Consider the following 25,024-nt stretch of genomic DNA (forward strand, 5'->3'; position numbering starts at 1 on the left):
ACACAAGTCCTAAGGCCCACAGGTGGTGGGCATTGGGCTATATCAAATTTGGAGACACAGCAGCAACAGAAGCTGCCGAAATTTGAAACTTCCTTCAGTCTTTTCATCATTACCCCATAAAACTTTTAGGCCTTTTGACTCTTAAGGAAGCCAACAACTAGGAAGATTCTCTCCTAACCACAATGAATTAGGACTTGTGAAAAGTTTTCCCACTTCTTTTCTCAGCCATTGGATTCTACTTTATTTGCTTTTCTTTTTCATGTGAAAGTTAACCTACACTATAACCTTCCTACGTGACTGTTTTCAGTGGTTTTCTCATTTGTGGTTGCCGTGTCACTCACCAAATTTCACTTTCACAACAGAGATTTCGGAAAACAATAAATAAGCTGGTAGTAATGGGCCAATGGCCCCCCCAAGTTAAAACAAACAATGATAACAAAGACAAGTTTCTCTAACAACCGTCAAATTTCTATGTTCAAAAGATTTTGATACCCTGTATCTAGATTTGAATTTGATTATAACATTCGAATTAAAAAAGGAGCCAAACATATCTTCTTTTTTGTCTAAACCATTGGGTAAATTAAATTTCAATGCTTTCTTTTTCTTTTTCTTTCTTTCTTTCTTTTTTTTTTGCCTTACTTTGTATTCTAAGTATTTCAAAAGTGATTTAGTTTTGTGAGTTTTATCTCAAATTTTAACTCCATCAAAATGTTAAAGCAGGGGGAGGGGTGTACTGTGTAAGTGTGTATACATATATTTTCTCAAATCCTCAATTTTTATATGATTTAGTCAAGAAGAACACAGTATTATATAAATATAAGAACATGATAATGATGGTCTAGCGGAGAAAAATGATATAATTTTATTAATATTTTATAATTTATTTTACTATTGTATAAATTTATTACAACAGTACAACACTATTTTTGTTAATAATTTGTGCAAAATTAACAGTAAAAATAATATTGAAACACCTTTTAAACAAGCACACAAGATTAAAAAAAATAGCTAACATGTGTCTTAAGGACTTATGATAAAACTACTAATTAATTTAAAAAAAATACAAAATTTTAATATTTTTGTTGTAATTTATTAAAATAAACAATTTAACATTTTTTATTACCAACAACCTTATTTTATATCTTTAGATACATGTTAATTTTTTTTGTCAAAATTAGACATAAATTAGTTAAACCCTATATTAAAAATAACATTATATTAATACTTAACCAAATATTTAACACAAAAAAATAATACTTTATCCCTACATATAAAATTAGGTGACTGAAAGTCTAAGAAACAAGCTAATCCACATTATTTGTTTTCTCTCAATTGTAGAACGAAGAGAAACATCTTCTTAATTGAGTCTAGAAGTAAACTAGGTTTATAACTGCTAGAAGGACAGGTTTGACCGATTGAGTTCTGGAATAAAAAATATATGTCATTAGAAAATTGTACTTTTTGTAATGGGGTTTCAAATAAATCGAATTATTTAAAATGCATATTCATGATTAAAAATTAAATACAATAACCTTTATGAAAAAAAAAAACACGGAACTTTTATTATTATGATTATTATTATTATTATTTTTAAGTCAAATGGATGGTTCGGCTTGTTGCATGATTGTACATGCCCCATGACAAAAACACGATACATTAGTGAGCCAAGAAAGCTTCCACCTAATAAAGTAACAGAAAATGACTTCCATTGAACCACGCAGGGGATTTGGTCCAAAACGACGACTTTTCATGTTTCATCTCATTTAATCCAAAAATAAAAAAAAGTACTCCTTTTTATACACAAGAAACAAGAAACAAGAAACAAAATAGATATAATATATAAAAAATGTTTTTGTCTAATAAGACTGATGAATAATAATAATACTTTATGGATCGGACCCAGCGTCCAATTCAGACAATAAACCCTGAAGATGCAACTACCCCGGATTTTATTGAAGGCAACAACTTCTTTGATTGGCAGTATAAGATGAAAATAGTAACCAAATTTATATAAAGTGATGTCTTCTGTTTTTAATACGGGAAAAAATAAAAAAAATAAAAAAGTTGTGTGGACGAAATACTAATAGGCCTCATTTAATATACTATCAGATAAGATAAGCATAGTAGCATGTGGATTTAACCACTCAATATAATTGGGGAGACAGGTGAACAAAATTTGTAGATTAACTTTATGCAGACAGCTAGAAAAATTAAAAGGAACCACCAGAAACGGGAAAAAAAAAATAAAAGAATCCAATGGTCGAGATGTGTATTAACTATTAAATTAAGAAACAGAGGATAAAGGTTAAATATTTGGTAGGACGCAGAAATAAATCAAATGATAAATTGATAATGGGCATCATCATCCTCATAAGTTTCAGTCTCCACATTCCTCGTGTGCCTATTTTCCTATGAAAGTCAACCCAATTGAAAAATGTTTCCGAATTGCGCCTAAGAATCTAAAAAAGAGTGATTTACACATTATATTTTAATTTGAAGGTGCCTTGTGTCCTTAAAATAATATAGATACACCTCCATGTAATAATAAAAGGAGAATTATTTGGTGACCAAAATAATAGTGTTTAAAAATAGCTAAAGATTGACACATAAATTAAAAGTTGACATCTGAAATGGTTAATTATAATAAGAATTATTTTAAAAGAATATTTTTGTGAATCACGTTAAAATTTGAAAAGGTTAAGTTATAGAAAAAAAAGAAAAATATAAATACACAAAAGGAAAAAAAAGAAATAAAAAAAACTGTAAAGTTAATAAAAATGAGAATTTTTATTTAAATAAATTAAATAAATATTTTATTTATTAAATTAAATAATTATAAAAATTATTACAAAAATACGGCTTTCAATTTTATCTTGTTTAGGAGGTTATTGGTTAGTTAAAAAAAAAGTAAGTACTATTAAGTTGATAGAAAATTATTTTTTTAATAAAAAATATTTTTTTAATTTTTTATATATTTAATAAATTTTTAATAGTATGAATAAAAGTATTAGAAAAAATTTTTTTTTCAAAAGTTAGAATTTACATTTTTAAAAAAAAATATATTCATATAATAAATAAAAAATACTTTTATATTATTATATCCAAATATAATTGATAAATAAAAAAATTACATAAAATATTTAAATATAAAATTATTTTTTTATAAAATTAAAAAAAAAATAACTTAAAAATATATATTTCCTTAAAGACTTAACCAAAACAAACCCTTAATATTTTTCACCTAAGTGAGAATAAGCAAATACGAAAAGCGAATTTATGGAACTTCAATAATACTAGGCTAAGGTTTTTCGGGTTTAGGACTTTATGATAAAGATATACTATTGTAGTTGTATAGAAAGATGAGTTCTAAGAGGGAAGAGAATCAAGAACATAGCTATTGAGTAGAGAATAGAAGAGAGAAGAGAGAAGAGAGAAGAGAGAAGAGAGAAGAGAGAACAGAGAGAATTTGTTTAAGCTTTTTTTTTTTTTTTGGGGCAAAACACTATAATAAGCCAATGCTAGGCCGAAATTACGTAAATAAGCTAAAACCAAAATCGTTTTAGTAATGAGCCAAACCATATATTTATATAATTCGAACCACAATGGTTCGAACTCCATTCGTTAATAATTCGAACCAATGCGGTTCGAATTACAGAGAGAGATGCTGATTCAAGTAAATCAAACCAAACTGGTTCGAATTACAGAGAGAGAAGGTGCATCATATAATTCGAACCAGGCTGGTTCGAATTATAGAGAAGCTGCATCAAGTAATTCGAACCAAGCTGGTTCGAATTACACAACCCCTAATTCGAACCAGTGTGGTTCGATTTAGTGGTAGACAGAGCAAGGGTGCACATGGTATGCCACGTCCTGGAGTGTGATCGTGCACTCTCCGAACGGCATATGAAACGTGTGCGTTTCCGGACGCCATCGCTCGACGAATGCACTGACAAGGGCCTCGTCTAACTGGAACCATCTATCGTTCAGCCTTGCAAGATGGTATAGACCGGCCATCTGCAAGTACGGAACGTATCTGTCATCCAGTCGCATGCCCTGCTGCCGTCGCATGCTCCTGATGCATCGCTGAGGCTGCGCATGAAATGCACAACTAAACCGCATAAATATACATGAACAAGAACTACATGCAAAACAAACCCATAGACCGCACAAGTAAACCGCTAACATAAAACAGCTTAAGTAGAACCACTAACATAAAACAGTTTAACTAAAACCGTTAACATAAAACAGCTAGCATAAAACAACTAACACAAATCACTAACATAAAACAACTAACAGAAACCACTTACATAAAACAACTAACATAAACCACCAACATAAGAACCCAACATAAACCACCAACTATGGGTGGAAACAGGCCAGGCCAGGCCAGGCTTTGCTCTTAACAGGCCTGGCCTGTCATACAGTTGATTGGCCTGAGCCTGGCCTGCAGCCTGTTATAGGCTCTTTATAAAGTACTAGGCCTGGCCTGAAGCCTGTTAAAAGGCCTGATAATTTTTTTTATAAAAATAAAAATATTATTTAAAAAATTTATTTTTTAATAAAAATAGTTATATGTAATATGTCATATATTTAATATTTATAAAAAAATTTAAACTTTTAACATATTTAAAATATACAAAAATATTTATAATAAAATATAATAAATTTAAAATATCCCATAATTTTATTAATAATAAATAATTATTTATATATTTAATTATATTTTAACAGGTCCAGGCAAGCCTGACAAGCCTATAAGGCTAATTAGTAAGCCTGGGCCTGGCCTATTAATGTATTAAGGCTTTTAAAAGAGACTGGGCATGTACCTATTTTATAACAGGTCAGGCCAAACACAGGCCAGGCTGCAGGCCCCTGGCAGGCCGCCTGACCTTTTTCCACCCCTACCACCAACATAAGAAACCAACATAAACCACTAACTTAAAAGAGCTAACATAAAACAACTAACATAAACCACCAACTAAACCACCATCTAACCCGCATGCAAAATCACTAAGATGCAGCTTCTCTATAATTCGAACCAGCCTGGTTCGAATTATATGATGCACCTTCTCTCTCTATAATTCGAACCAGCTTGGTTTGATTTACTTGAATCAGCATCTCTCTCTGTAATTCGAACCGCATTGGTTCGAATTATTAACGAATGGAGTTCGAACCATTGTGGTTCAAATTATATAAATATATGGTTTGGCTCATTACTGAAACGATTTTGGTTTTGACTTATTTACGTAATTTCGGCCTAACATTGGCTTATTATAGTGTTTTGCCCTTTTTTTTTATAGATAAAAAATGAATCTTACAAAAATAAATCACTATCCTCTCAATTTTTAATAATTGAAATAATAGAGTGTAATTTTTTACTATTAATTTTATAAATAAAATTTAACAAAAAAACATGAAAAAAATAATAAAAAGTTAGAAATTACACTTTACTCCCTCAATTTCTTTTAATAATGGAGAGAATTCATTTTTCGCACATTACCATTAATTTACTTATATACTACATTATTATTCGCCTATAAAAATTACCAACTTACACGTATTTAATAGCATTACTGACTAGATATTGTAACTGGATAACAAATTTACTGATCAATTAATACTCTACAAACTGTTTTTGGCGCCAACACTACTCTAACTAACTCATGTAATAAGTTGAGTTATCTTGTTTTAGTGAATTTCCAAGAAAATGAGATTGTATATTTTGATTTGATTTCTAGATATATTGCACAATATATATATATATATATGAAATGTCCGAACCCCACAATATCTAACTTTCAGTTGTGTAGTGATTGTCCATATGTTTAGTTAGTTCTTTCATTTTTGATGGTGCTATATTAGATGAGGAACAATGATATATATCAACCATGTTACATGCAGTTTGTCGAGTTCTCAATTTGTAAATCATTGCTCTCTCATGAATGATCAGCCTGAATATGGCCAAACCAATCTGGCATGTTTATATAAACACAATTATTATGCATATTTCTAGTTGGGTATGCTAATCTTAATAAAGTTAGTAAGAACGAAAAGAAAAATGAGTTTACCAGTTTACTCATCAATGTGCATCATTACTTACCTTTTGGGACATCATTCAACAAACATAGGCTGATGCTACCTTCCGATATTAACAAAATTAATCATTCAAAGCTTTGGTAGCTTAATAATAAATTACCGGCTTTAAAACTGGACCCCAATCAATCTAAACAACGTACTGTGGGTAGAGATAGAAATAAAATAATGGAGAAATCATTACCATGGTTTTGATAACCCGACTCAACTAATTAGTTCAATGAAATTAACTAAAATCAGGCCATCTGACTGGTGTGATTCAGAAAGAAAAAAAATCAATTGATAACGAATCGGTAAAAAAATTGAAAAATCAATCAAAAATCGATTAATTTATCGAGTCATTTTATCTTTTAACATTAATCAATTTAAAATAATAAAATATAAAAAAAATTAAAATTATATATTTAACTTTAATTAAATTTCACACTTCTAATTATATTGATTTTTAAAATCTTGATCATAAATGAAGATTGAAGTCAATATTAAAAAATTTCTGTTAGTGATATTTGTACTAAAAAAAATCATAAAACTACATATATAATATATTTAAAGAAAAATGTTAAAATATTGGTAATGTGGCATCAATAAATATTATCAAAATAATATATGTGACTATAATTATTCGATAAATAAATATTATTTCTGATTATTAAAAGCATTTCCGTCTGTAAAGCATGAGATAATTAAGACAATCAACGTGGCAAATGTGAAAGGTACGATTTCTTGAGCCGATGGATTGATTAATCATTCATTAAAGAGAAATGCTAGGGTGTTACCTGAATTCATACCCCAATTATTAACCCATGACCCCTGCGAGCAATTAGAGAATGATTAAATTAATATGATTTGTAATTAATTATATTATATCATTGGGCACATTATGCACAAATCTTCATGCACCAACCAAAATTACAAAAGCTTCTATGATGGTCCTAACTCCCAAGCTGATAATAAGTTGGCCAAAAACAAAATATTTGATTATGCATAATCTAGTACAAACTTCTGAAGACGTGCCATATAGTAACGATGAGAAAGTGTAATTGCCTTTTAACCTAAGAAATAGAGACACTTTTTTTTATCCTAATGAGTTATAATTTAAATGGTATAATTTTTTTATTTTTTGTATTTAATTATATTTTAATAAAAAATAAAAAAATCAAACATATTTAAACATACTTAAATATTATCACGTATTAGTATGTTTAACTTTATTTTTAATATATATTCTTAATGAAATGAGTTTAAAAATAATATATATTATTAATTATTAAAACAAAAAATATTTTAAATATTTTATATAATTAAAAATATTAAAAAATAATTAAAAATTAATTTATATTTTAATATAAATAAAATATTAAAATATTATTATAATTTATTAAAAAAATATTTTATATTATATTTATATAATATGCTCGTATCTTATAAAATTCGTATATCTATATATTTCGTGTTAATATCCATGTATTATAGTTTATAGCTTTTAACTTAAGTAGCCATTACTCCATTGAAATGTGGTATCCATGCATCTACTTGTTTGTCTTTTTTTTTGCTTCCTATTCTTATTAATTCGTATTTACCTATACGTGCATTATTATTAATTTTGGAAGCAGAGAGTTTAGAGTAAAACAAATTTAGAAGCACAACACTCTCTGAATTTTCACTTAATCAGTGTTTCTATATATTGTTGGTAATTAGTATGATGTCTATAAATATTTGTCTAGTTTTTAAAAAGGTTAAAAATTAATATTTAATTTTAAAAATATTAAAATAAATAATTATTAAATATTTAAAATTTATCATAACAAATAAATTAAACAAAAATTAGATATTATAGAATTCACCGAAATTGTTACTTTAGTTTTTGTAAATAAAAAAAGTATAGATAACCAGCAACATTTTTAAATAATACCACAAAAATAGAGTTTAGCTACCAAATTTTAACTACAAACACTAAATTGTGATAAAAATAAATGAGCGTGTCTTCTATTTACTACGAAACATTGTCACAGTGGCTAAAATTTAATCTTTTACCACAAATAATATTTTTCGTAGCTGTATTTCCTGCTTACATTAACGTGTCATGCTATCTTGTCTGGAATAAATTAATTTTTTAAATAAATTTATTAATGTATAGTATCATTTTTTAAATAATCTGACATTAATACATATTTATGAAATTATTTTTAAAAATATAAAAAAATAAATTTAGATAAAATAAAAAATTATAAAAATAAAGATAATATTCTAATATTTAAGTTAATTATAAAGATAAAATTTATTTAGCTAAAATAATATAATTTGAATAGATAATAAAAAGTTTAATAATTTTTAAGTATAAAATTTTTTTTCAACTTTTATTAAAAATATATTATTTTATCATTTTTAATTTAAAAAATGTGGATAAATTAAAAAAAATAGTATTTATTTACATGATTTAGTACTCACTATATTTTTTGTGAGTACTGTACTCTTATTACATGCATAATTATCTTTTTAAAAATTATTTGGTAAAATTATGAATTGAATTTTTTATTTATACTATTATTTAATTAGTATATTCCATTAATTAATTATTTTATAATTATTGTTAGTTATAAAAAAATTAATACTAATTAATTTATGAGTCACTTATATAAAAGTTTGCAATTTTATTAAGTAATAAAAAAATTAATTTGTAAAATTTCTTATAACAATTTCATGTAATAATTAATTGTCTAATGTAATAAAATTTTAGAAACTAATTTAGTAATTAAAATTTATTAAACATTAAATTTTTTAGGTAAAAATATTTATAAAACTTATTTAAATGTATAATTCTTATTATACTGTTTCGTTTATAATAGGTAAATAATTAAAGGATAGTGCATTGTTTGAATCATCAATTATCAACGACATGAAACGAGAGATTGTGAAGCTCATATATTTATTAAAGTAGTTTTTTGGTTATTTATTGTTATTATAATAAAGATTAAAGATACAAATATTACGGATTCAAAATTTAAATTTAAATTTAAAGTTTTAATCATATTTGACCATTAAAAAATAAATAAATAACTATTGTATCAAAAATAAAATAATTTAAAGTATATTTAGTAGATAATAAACAGTAAAATAAAAAAAATATTTTTAAAATTAAAGAAAGTTAAAAAATTTAAACAACAATGATCAAACTGAATTTTTTTAAATTTAAAATTTTATTGTGCGCTTAATTTTTCAGGAAGCTTTTGGCGAAAACTTAAAGTAATCATGGACAAATTTCAATATAACTTTCCATCATTCACGTTGTCTTTTAACTCTTACTTTTCTGCAGCACCTGAAAGCACCTTCTTTAATCACACTATATGAACTCTTATATGATAAGGTATCCTCCAAACTCAAAATACAGATATTTTTCTTTGTTCATTTTGGTGTTATTTGTTGGTTTTTTTAGCAGATTTTTTCGTGAAGCCAAAACGTAATAATTCAGGAGAGGCCTTTTTAGCATAACTACGGTAACCACAGAATATCAATAACAATGAAGAATTTGCAGAAGGTTTGGACGAAATAAGTCAAAACCAACTGTACCTACCAAAGAAGATTATAATGACCCTTTAGTTGTAAATGTCAAAGGTATATGAAATTTTAAATTTTTTTACGTGATTTTTTGAGTTCTAATATTTAGTTTATTTATTTTATTCAATTTTATATTCAGTTGTGGACACTTATACAAAAAAAATTACAACTGACAAAAGGACGACAATTCAAGTTTGGCATTTGAAAAATGATAAAAAAGACATCATGAAATTAAGAAATTTGATTGACAAAGTCGAGATAATGACGCAAATTTATTTATTGGTACGATTTTTGGGTCTAATGACCCGTAGAGCAATGCTGTAAATTGAAAAGATCTTTGGTATTGAAAATGTAGTACATGTGATAAATTTAAAGAAGCTTGTTGAAACTTTAGAGAAAAAGCTAATTGTAGAAAAAAAGCTATGGAGATGAAGAAATCAAAATTCAGTTAACAGCTCTATACAAATTTTTGTTATCAAAATGCAGGGATAAAATGTACAGTTTATTCCGTGATATGCCAAACATTTAATTGGTGTATTTAATAAGTAATAGTTGAAATTTTAAATATATTTATTCTAGAAGGGATAAAAAATTATTTTATTTATGTTAAAAAAATTTTTATTTCTTATTATATATAAGTTTAGACTTTTATTATTATTATTATTATTATTATTATTATTATTATTATTATTATTATTATTATTATTATTATTATTATTAATTCTTATTAATATTTTTTTATAAAAAATGTTAGATATTATATATTTAAAAAGTTTGATTTTTGTTATTAATGTTATATATATAAATATAATTTTAAATTAATAAAATTATTCAATTAGAATAAATTAGTACAAATTAGCCACGAATTGTATATGAAAAACAGAGTGAATTAGTCATAAAAATAGTGTCATTAAATAACCCAATGTTAGTCACAAAAAAATTGTGACTAAAAATCCGGCCTACACAAATGAAATGTGGTAAAATTATACTTTTCGATTTGATTATTCTTATTTAGCCACGGTATTATGCGTAGACAATAATATATAAATTGTGGTTTTTTGAAGGTCTCTACAATGTTCAAAACTGTGGCTAATAATGCTAATATCGTGACAAATTGAAGATGCAACCCCCCGATTAGTCACAAATATTTTTTCGTGGCGATGATATATTTTTTGTCCCTAAACTTAATTTAATAGGGTGTTTCTATCTTTTGTTTGTGAATATACACTTTTTAATGGTTATTTTAAAATACAATTATTTTAAGAAATCGATTGCTTAGCATGTCTTTCTTATATAATATATCCAAGTAAAAAAATTTGACTGAATTTAATTAAAAATTAATTTGTTCACCTGACTCATGATAGTTTATATATATGTATTATCTCATAAAGATATTGTTATTTTGTTTCTAGTCTTTATATATTTAATTGGTTAATATTTCAAAGACCTTTAGACTTATGCCAAAATAAAATTTTTATAGGAATCAAAATTAAATGTGTTTGAAGTAGTTAGACTAATAAAGAATTTATCTAAATGCAAACAAAAATAACATTTGAGATATTTATAAGAACATTTATTTTTCTTATCAAAGTTTAACAGGAAAGATTATTTTAACAATTTCACGAGTAAAGGAAACTGGCACCACGTTTTGTGCCAGCAAGTAACTTACAGAGAATGTCTCTGACTATAGTTTAATAAAGTATGTATTTCAAAACATGATTTGTCTTGCATGTATGTGTTGGAAGGATTTAAATGTTATAAAATACTTATAATACCTTAATTGTCTGTAATTAAGAAAAATAACACCTTTAATTATCTCAAATTTATGATTCATTGTATTAGTTTTTTCACGTTATAAAATTCTAAATAATTAATTTTCGTTAACTATCAAGGTAATTACATAGCCAAATAGTTTGGTTTTATATTTAAGCACTAAAAACAAGGTTCATATTTTGAGGTTAAAAGGAGACGACCACCAAACACTACGCGGTCTAATAAATAACTTTTATGCAATGTCTTAATTAGTATAATTAATTTTTTTAGCAAGTTAATTGACTTTGCTTTTTTTTTTTTTTTTCTAGCAGATGAGAAAAAAAAAGAAGAAGGAAAGAAAAAGGCAAAACAAAAGGATGTGCAAAAAAGAAAAGAAAATCGCTATCAAGCAAAGCAATAATCCAAAATCTCAACTCCATCTATTCACGGCTTCCGTTTCCCTCTTTTAAGATTAGCAAAAATAAAGTTTAAACAAATTTTTGGTTTTTATAAAATATTTACTTTTCTAGTTTTAGTTTTTAAAAAATTTAAATTTTATTATTAATTTAGTTTATTAATTGTATGATAATTTAAATATTGACATAAAAAGTTTAAACACTAATGTGGCAAAAGACCAAAAACAGCAAAAGCAAAAGGAACTGCAATTTTCTTTCCAAAATAAAAAACAAAGGATAAAAAGGACAATTAGATTAAAGAAAATAAAAAATGAAAATAAACCTGCATTAATAATAATAATAATAATAATAATAATAATAATAATATATTATGCTATGTACTTCACAGTCCTTGTGACAACAAAAAAAGTCTAACCGCCCTCTTCACCCTCCCCAGTGGCCTCCCCTCTCTTTTGCTTCCCCACACACATTTCGTTTTCATTCTCCGATTATTCACTCGCCCTTCCCTCATCACTCCTAATTTCCGATGACCGGCGGCGATAACTGTCACCGGACGGAGAACTGAGATAAAACAGCTCACACATAGATACACCGCACTCTCTCTCCTCTCTCCGTTCCAGCATGTCCGAGAACAACGACGTAACGCTACAGACCTTCCGAGCGCTGGTAGAGAGCGCTGACCACAAGTTCGCTAGGGTTCGCGACGTTCCTGCGTACGGTCGCGTGAGCCAGAGCCACTTCTTCCACAAGGTGTTCAAGGCGTACACGCGGCTCTGGAAGTACCAGCAAGAGAACCGGTCGAAGCTGGTTCAGTGCGGCCTCAAGCGCTGGGAAATCGGCGAGATCGCGAGCCGAATTGGCCAGCTCTACTTCAGCCAGTACATGAGGACCAGCGACATCAGGTTCCTCGTCGAGGCCTACGTATTCTACGAGGCCATACTCAGCAGAAGGTACTTCGAAGGATCTGAAGGCTCGCCGAGAGATCTGGGAGTCCGGTCCAAGGAGTTGAGGTTCTACGCGCGGTTCTTGCTTGTTTCGATCATTCTGAACCGCTCCGAGATGGTCAACCACCTCATGGACCGCTTCGTGGCTCTCGTTGACGATTGCAGAAGTAACTTCCGGGTAAATGCACTTCCCCTCTTCTCAAAATTCCGGCTAAAAAAATGCTTCGCCTTATGGAAAGTTGTGTTTTCTAGCTTGATTTTGGAATTTGAATGGTTAATTGTTGAAGGGAAGTGAACTAGCGTTCATCCACTAACTCACTTTCTCTCGTTTTTGTTACTGACGTATTTTAGACTAAAACGATAGCTTATAAATTCTATACATGCTGTTTCCTTTCCTGTGATACTCCTTTTAAGTATGAAGGCGCTCTGTTTAGATCAATTATCTATCTGGTTATTGCATCGTACTTCATTTAGAGTGACTAGAATAGTATGTCGTGTATTTAAAGTGTTTTATAATTGTTGTATCTGATATAATACATAGCTACATGCTTGTATGTTCTATCATCTATAACGTTGTTAGTGTAGGACATCTCGCTAAATCTTTATCGACTTGAGCTATTTGTAGCAGTGGAAAATACATTGAGGGATAGAGCAGATAAGATTAGGGCTCTAAAACAAGAGGAGTGAAAAGTTTGCTTAATTAATATATGCTACTTTGAATCACTTGTTTTAGTTATTTTCATATCCGTATTAGACATTAGGTTCAAGTTTCTCTTTTGGATATGTCTGAGTGTTGTAATAATTATGAGTATATATCCAAATATGTCCCTAAGGAATTTCATGTCTGGCATTTTCGTCTCCAAAAATTTCTTATTATATTGAGGTACAAAAGTAAGACATAAGTCCCTATCTTAGTCAAATCCGTTTTTACTTGGACAAATAGATCTTCTAAAGTGTGACGGAAGGACCTATATGTCTTACTTCTGTAAAGTTTAGAAACCTCAACCTAATAAAATTTTCATGGGGACGAAAACGTCCGATACAAAATTTCTTAGGGACCTATTTGGATATATACTCTAATTATAAAGGAGATTACTGGTGTTCCAGAAAAGCTTATGTGCTGTAATGAAGACTTAGATGTTTTCAGAGAAAATGAGCTCCACTTTATATAACCAAACCAATGTTTGAATCAACTCAGCATCAAGTAGTACTCTACTATGTTATATTGATGGTGGGGGCTGAGCTTTCAAGAGTAACATTGCTGGTGTAGTGATGGTTTCTTTTCAAGCTGAGGATATACGCTAGGGAAAAAAAATTGTCAATTTGCTGAAGCCTGAAATTCTGATACAAAGTTCTTGTAACAATTTGGGAGCACGGGGCAGGGAAATGTCTGCCTGTTGAATGTTGATAGAACAAAATAGACAATTCTGAAGTGTTAGAATGCATTTACACCTGTTGATTCTGTAAGTAGAGCAAAATAAGTGAGAAGAGAAGTATCATACTGAAAATAATGATGCTTCAATAAACACACAGTTCACAACAGTTTTTTTTTTTTTTTTTTTTTTTTTTTTTTTTTCAGTTGACTAAATTTTGAAAAGGTGTAAGATGAGCCAAACTGTTTTTGATTGGACATTGGACGTGAGATGTTGGTTATCTCTTGGTTATTATGTTACATGTATTATTCACCTACTAGTTTATTTTATACCTGGCTTTTGCATGCTTGTTCGTTATTTTTCTGGTTGGAAGTTGTGCTTCTGCTTCTTGTTCTTTGTAGTTTTTCCTTTTTAGTAATTAAATATTGTTGTTATCCCCATTGAATTTTCGTGCCTTAAACTTGGATAAAAAGATTTCATACTGCTTATCATAATATAGTTCACTTTGCTGTTTTAGATTAAACTATTCACCTAAATAAGGCAATGTCACTGTGTTGCTTCTCTGACTTGATGAATATAAACTACTTGTCTTCAGGAAACTAACTTCAAGGAGTGGAAGCAAGTGGTGCAAGAAATTGTACGCTTTACAAAAGTCGATAAGGGCTTTAATATTAGACCTCTGCGTTACTGTACCACTTTTGATACACATCGGTCTTCTCTTCCTTATGTGGCTCGTTTTCATGCAAAGAGGGTTTTAAAATTTCAAGATGCACTGTTGGCAAGCTATCATCGAAATGAGGTCAATACTGGTTCATTTTGTCATGGGGTGTTCTTAAATTTGGATTAGTCTAGTAGTAAATAGCTGAAAGAGGCTGAACCTTTTATTTTGAATATTCTAAATTTCAGGTCAAATTTGCTGAGCTTACATTGGACACCTATAGAATGATACAATGTTTAGAATGGGAGCCCAGTGGATTATTCTACCAAAAGCCTACAGTTAAACCAAGTGAAAACGGTGACTCTATTGATCATTCTGGAGCTTCTGGGATAATCAGTATGAATCTTGCTGCAGATATGACTGATCCAAGCATGCCTAGTAATCCTAGAAAAGCAACCTTGTATCATCCGTCTGTGACGCATTTGATAGCAGTGAGTTTTTGAGCCTAGGGGAAAGTTTTTGTTGCTGCATCCTTTCTGATTGCAGAAGTTTTAGTGCTGTACTAGGAACTAGGCCTTCTTGATGTCAATTATATTGCATGCAATTTTTATGGTTTCTTTATTAACATGATCTTGATAATCTTATCTGTTAGTATGGAAACACTGTTTTTGGTGTTCTCATTGATCTGAATTTATGTCAAAATTTGTTTTTATGTCTATATCTGAACTAGGGCATACATGTTTGTGTTTGATTTTTCCTTCACGATATATGGTTATGGTTTTATGAATCAGTGCCAAAATTCTCAGTTGTTGAATATATGATTTGTTGGTTTTTATGTTGAGCTTCATGATTTTATTCAGGTTATGGCCACAATTTGTGAGGAACTGCCAACAGATAGTGTTGTGTTATTATATATTTCGGCATCAGGTATACATTTTCTTAGTTTTCTTCATGTGTAAGTTATTACTCTATTGTGTTCATTCTGTTATTCTAGGTTAGTCACCACATGATCACTCATACAGGAAAGTCTGGTCATAGTAATGTCTCTCCAACGGGAAATTCTGGTGGGTCATCCAAATATTCAAGATACAAAGGGCTTTATCAGGACTTGGGTACTTCTGAAACTCAAAATAATGGCAAGAGAGAATTGAGCAGCTATGACGATTTTCTGTGGTTTGGCCCCAAGGGGAATAGTGGTAAGTATTTCTTCTCAGTTAAATTCTCATTTAGATTGTTCCAGGAATGTCATGAAAGAGTAGTCTCTCTCTCTCTCTCTCTCTCTCTCTCTCTCTCTCTCTCTCTCTCTCTCTCTCTCTATATATATATATATATATATATATATATATATATATATATATATTGGTGGTTATTGTTAGCATTTACTATATGTTACAGAAGTTTTAGCTGCACTCACACGTGCCATAATTGAATTTTATCAGGTTCAAACAATCTCTACCCTGGTGATCTTATTCCCTTCACTCGGAAGCCTCTTTTCTTGATTATTGATAGTGATAACAGCCATGCATTCAAGGCAGGTTTGTCAAAACTGTGTATGAGTTGCCTGGAAACTGTTAGGTGGAGATGTTATTTGTACTCAAATCTAATTTTACTTGTTAAAGGATCATGAAGTTTAGCATTAGTTTGTTGCAATTTAGTCTATGGTTTTTATGGTAACAGTTTAAGATGAACTTTATGATGCTAAACGAGGGAAACCCTGCCATGTTAAATTGTTGATTGTCTTAATCAATTTGAACCTGAATTCTCCAAGGACAGTAGAAACGATGTAGTGTGTCAAATGAGTGATGATATCAACTTTTTTGTGTAGTTCTGGCACAGATTTCAGAATGACAAATAATTTTTCTGGATCTGGGATGATTTTCTGATAAATTTGTTGGGGGCGCCTGTCACTAGAATATTTGCTTGTTGGCTTATCCCGTGCTGATTGTGTATTTGAACTGTTGGTACCGACAATTTACCTTCTTTCGTAACTCTGAGAAATGCCATTGATTGACCTGCGTTATTTACATCAACAGTCATGACTGATGATGACTCTACGTAATAAATGATTGCAGGTTTTGCATGGTGCGGAAAGGGGGGAGACAGCCGCACTCTTTCTTTCACCTTTAAGGCCAATTTTCAAGAACCCATCTGAAGTACACTCACATACTGGAAGCCAATTTACCTTTTTCTTGACTGCTCCTTTGTCAGCATTTTGCCAAATGATTGGTGTCTCCCCCAACGAGGCTGATGCAGTAAGAATTGTTGTGAAAAGTTTTTGTACTTTTTTGAGACACTGGCTGAATCTTGTGGGTCTAACTGTTGTGTTAATTATAGGATTTCTACAATGAGGCCGAGAACATACTTGCCAATGCTTTCTCTGAGTGGGAAATTATTCTTTGTTCATCGACTAGCATGGATTTAGTATGGGCACAAATTATAACTGATCCATTTATAAGACGGCTCATTCTAAGGTATTTGCTCCCTAGCTTTTCATAATCAGTCATTGTTTTCTTTTTTACATTTAATTGAATTTCCGGTGAATGACATCATACAATGATGCATTAATTATTCATTTACAGATTCATATTCTGCCGATCCTTGTTATCTTTTTTCTGTCCACCTGGGGAAAGTGAACAGTATATTCCCCTTTGCTTACCGCAACTACCCCCTTCTGTTTCACCAAAGGCTGAAGCAGTACGCTCTGTTGTGACGCAACTTGCTATGCACTTTGACGTTACTGACTCCTTTCACTTCACCGATATATAAGATTTGGGACTTGTAATGTAAAAAGAAAATATTGTTACTAGTATAAATTGCAGGCTTTGGATGCTAAGGATACCCGGATCAAATGGGAATTTGAGACAGAATTTTGTGGGTTGACCTTTTGGGCGACATGAGATAAGTATTTATGGTGGACATGGGCTGTCAGGGTGGAAACAAACTTGTTGGCGATTGTTGCGTCTGCTTCGACCCCACCCTGCATCAGTATTGGTTTATAATGCTGTAGTTGGTGGTTTGCCCTTTGCTTTAGTTAGGTCGTGGTAGGGCCTGGTTACTTTATCATGTGTTTGATCGTGGCAAGCTAATTGTTAGTCTAAAATTAGTTGTATTTGTTTATACTTCATAGCGTTGGAAGAAAAAAAAAAAAAAAAGAAAAGGGAAGTCATTGTTAATTCATACCGTTTTTTAGCAGAAGTGGTCGGTATTGAAACCCCATTGATTGAAGAGTTGGATGTACTCAAGGAAGAACGAATTCGAAAAAACTCAAAAGAAAAGTGAAACTAATATACCCTGTATATTCAACGTCAGAGCATTTCCATGTTTAGATGTAGAAAGTAGAAACATTAGGATGCAATGTGCCTTTTTTGTGATAAATATTATGTAATCCTTATTTCAGTATCTCATCATCTCATGGTGGGCTTTGGTAGTTGCTCCGTTGGTATTATGGCAGACATATTTGTGGCTATCAGCTATTCACTTGTTTCGAGTTTTGACACACAAAAAGAGAGATTTGTCTATTTATTTATTTTATTTTATTGTCCAAATTTATACAGGAATCAAAATTCAACAGCAAATTTAATGAAGTATATAGAATTTAAAGCTTTTATACAGTCATTTATTTATCTATTATCATTATAATATAAATTGAATTCATTTTTTTATAAGTTCTCAGTGTAAAAATATTTATATAAAACAATTAATTATATATTGTTATATAAAAAAATTATTTTTAAATTTATTATTTAAAAAGTATCTATGAACATGAATCTAATTAAATAGTCATCATTGAGAAAGTCCGGGGAGTAATTTTGGCTAGCAATTGATTCATATGTACAACCTTTTTTAATTCATATGTATAAATTTTGGTAAATATAAGTTCAAATTTTTTAAAATTAGACATTTTAAAAATAGAGAGAATAAAGTAATAAATAGATAAACGAAACTTCTTGAATTTTTTGTATTTGTTTGTATATCTTTAAGTTGTTAGATTATGTTTGATAAAATTTTAATAGTAAAAATATATATATATATCCTTTTTAAAGGTAGAGTAGACTGTTGTGTTTGTATAAAGTTGTTAGATGGGAAGTTTTAGATGATTTGACGTTAGATTATTTAAGAGTTATGTTACACATACAAGTATTTTTGGTTTATAAGTTTTATAAGTTGGATCTAATCTAAAAAAAATTATATTCACTCACTGGAGCATGATAACACGCGCGTCACTTAACTGTTTTCAAAGCGCGTTCTCACCTACCATTATGGAAGACACTTCTTCTTCTTTACGTTCCTCCTTTTTCTCCCCCTCTTTCTTCTTTTTCTTCTCTTTTTTCTTTGTGTTTCTTCTCCTTTTTCTTTGCGTGTTTTATCTTCATCATTATTTTTTATTATTGTTATTGTTGCTGCATTTTTTTCCTCCTCCTTTTTCTATTGATTTTGCAACATTGTGTATTTTTTTTCTTGGTTTGATTTTTTCTCCCAAGAAGAATTATAAGAAAATAAAATAAGAAGATGAGGAAGAAGAAGCAGCAGAAGAGGAAGAGGAAGAGGAGGAAGAAGAAGAGTTTTAAATTATGCAGAATTTATCAGAATAAAAATACACCAAAAAATTCTTAAAATACACCCAAATATCTTCGTGTTATACCCAAATTTACTGCAAATACAGAAAAATATTCTATAATGCTGCGTTTTTTTATTTTTTTTTCTTATTTTTTTCTTTCTTTTAGTTAAATGAATGTAAGTTTATCTTCTTTCAAGTAATTTTGCAGCAGTATGTGTTTCTTCTTTTTCTTTGTTTGATTTTTTTGTTTTTATTCTTGTTAAGAGAGTAAAACAAGAAGAAACTTGAGAAGGTAAAATAAAAAGAAAAAGATGAATAAGAAAAAAAAAAGAAGAAAAAGATGGTGATGGTGATGATGATAAAAAAAGAAGAAACAGTAGAAGATGAGAAGGAAGAAGAGGAAGAATTTTGAATTATGCAGAACTTATCAGAATAAACCCAAATATTTTCGTGTTACATCTAAATTTGCTGCAGAAAAATGTTTCCTCTAATGCTATATTTTTTCTTTTAAATTGAACCACATCTTAGCCACTTGATTGGATTCAAAACTATAATCAATTTTGTTCTGATTTAATTGACAATCTAAACCTAAATTATTTAATGAGATATTTGATGATGAAGGAGAAAGAGAAAAAAAAAAAAGAGGAGAAAAAATTTCAATAAAAAAAGAAGGAGAAAGATGTGGTATTGATGACGACGATAATGAGAGAGAAAAATTACAAAGAAGAAGAAGAGACACAGAGGAGAAGAAGAAGAAGGCACGGAGAAAGAAGAAAAAAAAGAAGAGGCACGAAAAAAAACGTGAAAGCACGTGAATATAAATGACTTGTATGAAAAAACGTTTATATGTGGAGAATATCTCATAATTTAATATGTTTGACTAAATTATTATCTAACACTTCCCAATTAGCAACTTGACATGACTGCATATGAATTTTTATCTTTTCTAAAAACTACAATTTATATATTTTTTATAATATTTATTTAAAAATATTTTAACCTAATAAATAAATAAAAAATATTTTTATATTATTATATCTAAATACAGTTACTAAATAAAAAAATATTTTTTACATAAAATATTTAAATATAAAATTATTTTTATTTTTTTTAAAATCACTTAAAAAAATATTTTCTTAAAAAATCAGCCAATCAATCCTTTAACTTTGCTTAAACTTCAAAATGCGTATCTATAACGATTTTCGGCAGCGCGGGAGCCGGGAATGCTTTTGGCAGCTCTTCATCGGTCCATGCTCAAACGGCTACTTATACCTCCTTTGTCCACAATCCAAACTATCACCCTTTCTTTCTATTCATTCCCCACTACCCTTAAGCGGCACCGCCACTCTCTTCTTCCCCTCGCCAACACATTCTCAACCAGCCATGTCTACAGAGACAACCTCAACATCGCTGCTCTCGCGCGTGCTGGCAATGTCCACGCCGCCCGCCAGCTGTTCGACAAAATGCCCGCAAGGGACTCCGTCACGTGGAACTCAATGCTCACGTGCTACTGGCAGAACGGCCTTCTAGACCATTCCAGAGCGCTCTTCCACGCCATGCCCGCCGACATCAAGACTGTCGTTTCATGGAACACCATGATCGCTGGGTGCGTCCAAAACGACATGCTCGATGACGCGTTTCGCTACTTCACTGAAATGCCGGAGAAGAATGCAGCATCGTACAATGCCATGATTTCGGGCTTCGCGAGGTTCGGGCGCATGCGGGAAGCGCAAACGGTGTTCGATGAAATGCCTCGTCGGAATGTGGTGTCTTACACCGCCATGATTGACGGGTACGCGAATATGGGTGGGGATGGCGGGATTGCGCTCGCAAAGGAGCTGTTCGAAGTGATGCCCCAAAGGAACGAGGTTTCGTGGACGGTCATGATCAGTGGGCTCGTGGAAAATGGGTTGTCTGAGGAGGCGTGGGAACTGTTTCAGAGAATGCCAGAGCGGAATGTTGTTGCTACAACTGCCATGATCACGGGCTTCTGCAAGGAGGGGAAGGTGGATAATGCCAGAGCCTTGTTCGAAGAAATTCGATGCAAAGATCGCGTTTCCTGGAATATAATGGTAACAGGTACGCCCTGTATTTTAAAGCGAGAGCATTCTATTCTCTTTTGTCATTCTAACTTGAGGCTACTATGTGATGTTAGTTTCATGAATAATCTAATTTCTATTCACTTTCTGTAAGAGACTAGTATTACATAATTGAATGTCATTGTATAACTTTACTTCTAGAATGAAAAGACTTCAAAGGTTAGATTTATGCATAAAATTACAGGAAAGTTAATCCTTAATAATCTTAGCAAACAAAATCTCTGTGTTTATTTTCGCCTGGTGTCATAGTTGATTAAGTAATTGTAGGTTATGCTCAAAATGGGAGAGGGGAAGAGGCATTGATTTTATTTTTACAAATGTTGAGGAGTGGTACGCAACCGGATGAAGTAACTTTTGTTTCACTTTTAACTGCCTGTGCTAACCTTGCTTCACTTGAGGAAGGGACACAGGTGTATGCTCTTGTAATTAAGCATGGTTATGATTCAGATTTGTCTGTGAGCAATGCCTTGGTTACGATGTACAGCAAATGTGGTGGAATTGTTGATTCCATGTTAGCTTTTGGACAAATTTCCCATCCAGATGTTGTTTCATGGAATACTATCATTGCTGCGTTTGCGCAGCATGGTCTCTATGTTAAAGCACAATCCTACTTCGACCAGATGGTAATGCTCGGCATTCGACCTGATGCCTTGACATTTTTGAATTTGCTAGCTGCCTGCTGTCGTGCAGGGAGGGTGGATGAGAGCGTGAATTTGTTTCATTTAATGGTCCATGATTATGGTGTTCCACCAAGATCTGAACACTATACTTGCTTAGTTGATGTTATGAGTCGAGCTGGTCAGTTGCAGAGAGCTTACAAAATGATCCAGGAGATGCCGGTGGAGGCAGATTCAAGCATATGGGGTGCTTTTCTTGTGGCATGTAGTGTTCATTCAAATGTGAAATTGGGAGAACTAGCAGCTAGTAAAATTTTGAATCTGGACCCTTATAATTCTGGTGCTTATGTTATGTTGTCCAATATATATGCTGCTGCTGGCATGTGGAAGGATGTAAATCGAGTCAGGGTTTTGATGAAAGAGCGAGGAGTTAAGAAACAAAAAGCTTATAGTTGGATGCAGATTAAAAACCGAATCCATTGTTTCGTTGGAGGGGATCCATCTCATCCAAATATTAGCGATATTCATTTTGCTTTAAGAATGATTGCCTTACATATGAAGGTGAAGAGTGATACTGGAGACAATTTCTTTTAAGAGGCTGTCAAAATTATTCAGTCCCTTAGACAACAGAAAGACACAGAATTGTTATTGGGCACAAAGAGGAGGCAAAGGAGATGTTCAACTTTTAGAATTCAGCACATTTCAAGGTGCAGTGAAAATCTGAAGTATTGGCGTTTGTCATCACTGGTGAATTGATTTGGTCCATAACAAGGATTCTTTCCGGCCATAATTTCATGTATACTATGTTGATAGAATGCGGCCTTTTCCTTGGAGATCAGTTAAAAGGTACTCTCACAACCCCCCAATTGTAACACTATGTTTACAACTGTGTCATGCTATATATATGTTTTAAAAAAATGATCGTTGAATGGATAGAATTAATAGAAATGCACATGCACTCCATGAAATTCCTATTTACAGATTAGTAAAAAAAAACATGAATAAAGTTTGTAGTTTCATCCCCTCCCCCCCTTTTTTTTTCTAAAAAAACCTAAAAAGAAAAAGAAACCATTTTCTGAGGAATGAAAAGAAATTGATAAATTGTACCGTGGTTTCTTATTGGGATAATGGTAGCCGCATAAAGATGAGTACGGGAAAAATAAAGTAGCTTATTATTACTCTAGAAATTCAACTTTGTTTTTCATACATTTTTTTTGGGCACTTGAATAATACTAATTTACTAGTTTAGTACTATGTTTTTTCATGAAATTTATTACATTATAAGGAAATGGTTGGTTGGGAGGCTTTTTACTTCATTAAAATTCTAATCTCACTTTTACTTCCCAACCAGACTGTAAATAGAAATATGAAAGCTCCCATTTTTACTTCATAATATACTTTAATTTGTCGGAACCATTTATATGTTGTGCTCAACACTGGCATTTAGAGGAAAAGTATACAAGTCATAGACTCATAGTCAAATGTTTTGGACTTTTGGATAGAGAGCACAATTAGATTCCATGACAACGATACTTCATAGTTCCTTTCGTTTTTGTTTGCGATTTATGGGGAGTTTTAGCCTTTCTGGATTAAAAGATTATTAATATTTATTTTGATTGTTTTTGTTTTTTCTCTTCAATTATAAATCGTATATCATCATCATAACTAATGATTCTTATGTGGTATTTCTAGATTTTAATATTACAAAATTTTCATAAGATTATATTTATTTATATCTCATTCTCGTTGTTTTATGCATGTAGAATTATAGGTTATATTTTTTTTAAATATATTTAAATAAAAAAACTAAATATGATACTTGTTTTTAAAAATATAAAGTTTTTTTTATATATACCTACTATACTATAACAGTTATCTAATACATTATTATTTGCTTCACAATTTTATTCTACATACTTTTTTTATTTAAATATTTTTTACTTAAATATTAAATATTATTCATCATATTTAATTTAGAGAAAAAAATTAGAGTATGACCAATGTGATAGAAAATTTTTTACTTTAAAAAGTTTGTACAGTTATAAGAGTAAGTTTCACCATTTAGTTACTTATAATTCAAGTAATTGTAGTATATGACATTCCATAATTGCTGCAAGCTTATATGAAAGAAGAATAAGGGTACTATATACTTTTGTGAACGATAAAGTCTTTGAAATATAGACATAAGTCCATAAATTATGTTAGACTCGGTTTGAAAAGTAAAACGAGACCGAGAAACAAGGACTAAATTATGTCTTTATATTGTGTTTGGTGTAAAATATACATTATCTTCTTTGATTTAAGATAAGTATAAAGACTGAAATAAATAAAATTATTTAAATGCTCTTATTAATTAAAAAAATGAAAACACAATAAACCCTAATCCCTTTTCTCTCTCAGACCACCATTCCTCATCTTGTCGGCACCACTCCAATGGTTGCCCGGTCACCACCATCATCATTAATAGCTAATTGACAAAGAAGAGGCTCTTTGTCATTGATTCAAACGGAAGGAAGATTGAGGACTCCAAGAGCTTGCTGAGGATTACGCGAGCGCTCGACGAGGCCGTTGGTGCTGACAGCAATGGCGTTGGCATCGGAATGACTACAGCGATAGCCAAGTGGGCGGTGAAAAGAGGAGTTGTAGTGAGGAGGCCTATGTTTGTGGAGGATTTGGATCCTTTAAAATTTGAATTTCACTTTAGAGAATAAAATATGATTTTTCATTATTTATTTTATAGGTGAGACTAAGAGTAAATATGAAAGAGAAATCATTCAAAGGTAGAAGATCATTCTTTATCCTTTAAAGTAAAAATTCAAAATTTAGAAGATCTAAATCCGTTTGTGGAAGCTTAGGGAGCATCAAGCTAAAGTTGCCTTTAAACTTTATTAATTATCATTTCATAAGGCATAATGATTGTGTATGCACAAGTTGTAAATGGATGGTATTTACATGGAGA

At 30.6% G+C, this 25,024-nt stretch overlaps 2 protein-coding genes across 3 annotated transcripts; both read left to right on the plus strand.

The window, feature by feature from the left end:
- The first annotated feature begins 12,229 nt into the window (after positions 1-12,229).
- Positions 12,230-18,099, plus strand: LOC130969140 (uncharacterized). Of its 2 annotated transcripts, XM_057894745.1 has the most exons (9): positions 12,230-12,938; positions 14,729-14,932; positions 15,040-15,282; positions 15,652-15,718; positions 15,814-15,987; positions 16,231-16,322; positions 16,864-17,043; positions 17,126-17,262; positions 17,371-18,099. In XM_057894745.1, the coding sequence occupies exons 1-9, from the start codon at positions 12,438-12,440 to the stop codon at positions 17,555-17,557; spliced, it is 1,785 nt and encodes a 594-aa protein (XP_057750728.1). In that variant the 5' UTR covers positions 12,230-12,437; the 3' UTR covers positions 17,558-18,099. The 2 variants fall into 2 exon arrangements, 1 of the variants encoding a protein (XP_057750728.1); XR_009081795.1 differs by lacking the exon at positions 17,371-18,099 and having other exon boundaries at positions 16,231-16,326.
- Positions 18,100-20,572: 2,473 nt separating this feature from the next.
- Positions 20,573-25,005, plus strand: LOC130967233 (pentatricopeptide repeat-containing protein At4g02750-like). The gene is made up of 3 exons (XM_057892047.1): positions 20,573-21,428; positions 21,716-22,911; positions 24,466-25,005. The coding sequence occupies exons 1-2, from the start codon at positions 20,573-20,575 to the stop codon at positions 22,657-22,659; spliced, it is 1,800 nt and encodes a 599-aa protein (XP_057748030.1). The 3' UTR covers positions 22,660-22,911; positions 24,466-25,005.
- The last annotated feature ends 19 nt before the right edge of the window (positions 25,006-25,024 follow it).

Source organism: Arachis stenosperma, chromosome 3 (genome assembly GCF_014773155.1).
Source record: "Arachis stenosperma cultivar V10309 chromosome 3, arast.V10309.gnm1.PFL2, whole genome shotgun sequence".
Classification (NCBI taxonomy): Eukaryota; Viridiplantae; Streptophyta; class Magnoliopsida; order Fabales; family Fabaceae; genus Arachis; species Arachis stenosperma.

Coding starts and splice junctions, on each gene's coding strand:
- LOC130969140 (XM_057894745.1), top strand. CDS start 12,438: ATGTCCGAGAACAACGACGTAACGCTACAGACCTTCCGAGCGCTGGTA. Junction 15,719..15,813: donor ATTATATATTTCGGCATCAG/GTATACATTTTC, acceptor TCACTCATACAG/GAAAGTCTGGTCATAGTAAT. Junction 15,988..16,230: donor TGGCCCCAAGGGGAATAGTG/GTAAGTATTTCT, acceptor GAATTTTATCAG/GTTCAAACAATCTCTACCCT.
- LOC130967233 (XM_057892047.1), top strand. CDS start 20,573: ATGCTTTTGGCAGCTCTTCATCGGTCCATGCTCAAACGGCTACTTATA. Junction 21,429..21,715: donor CTGGAATATAATGGTAACAG/GTACGCCCTGTA, acceptor AAGTAATTGTAG/GTTATGCTCAAAATGGGAGA.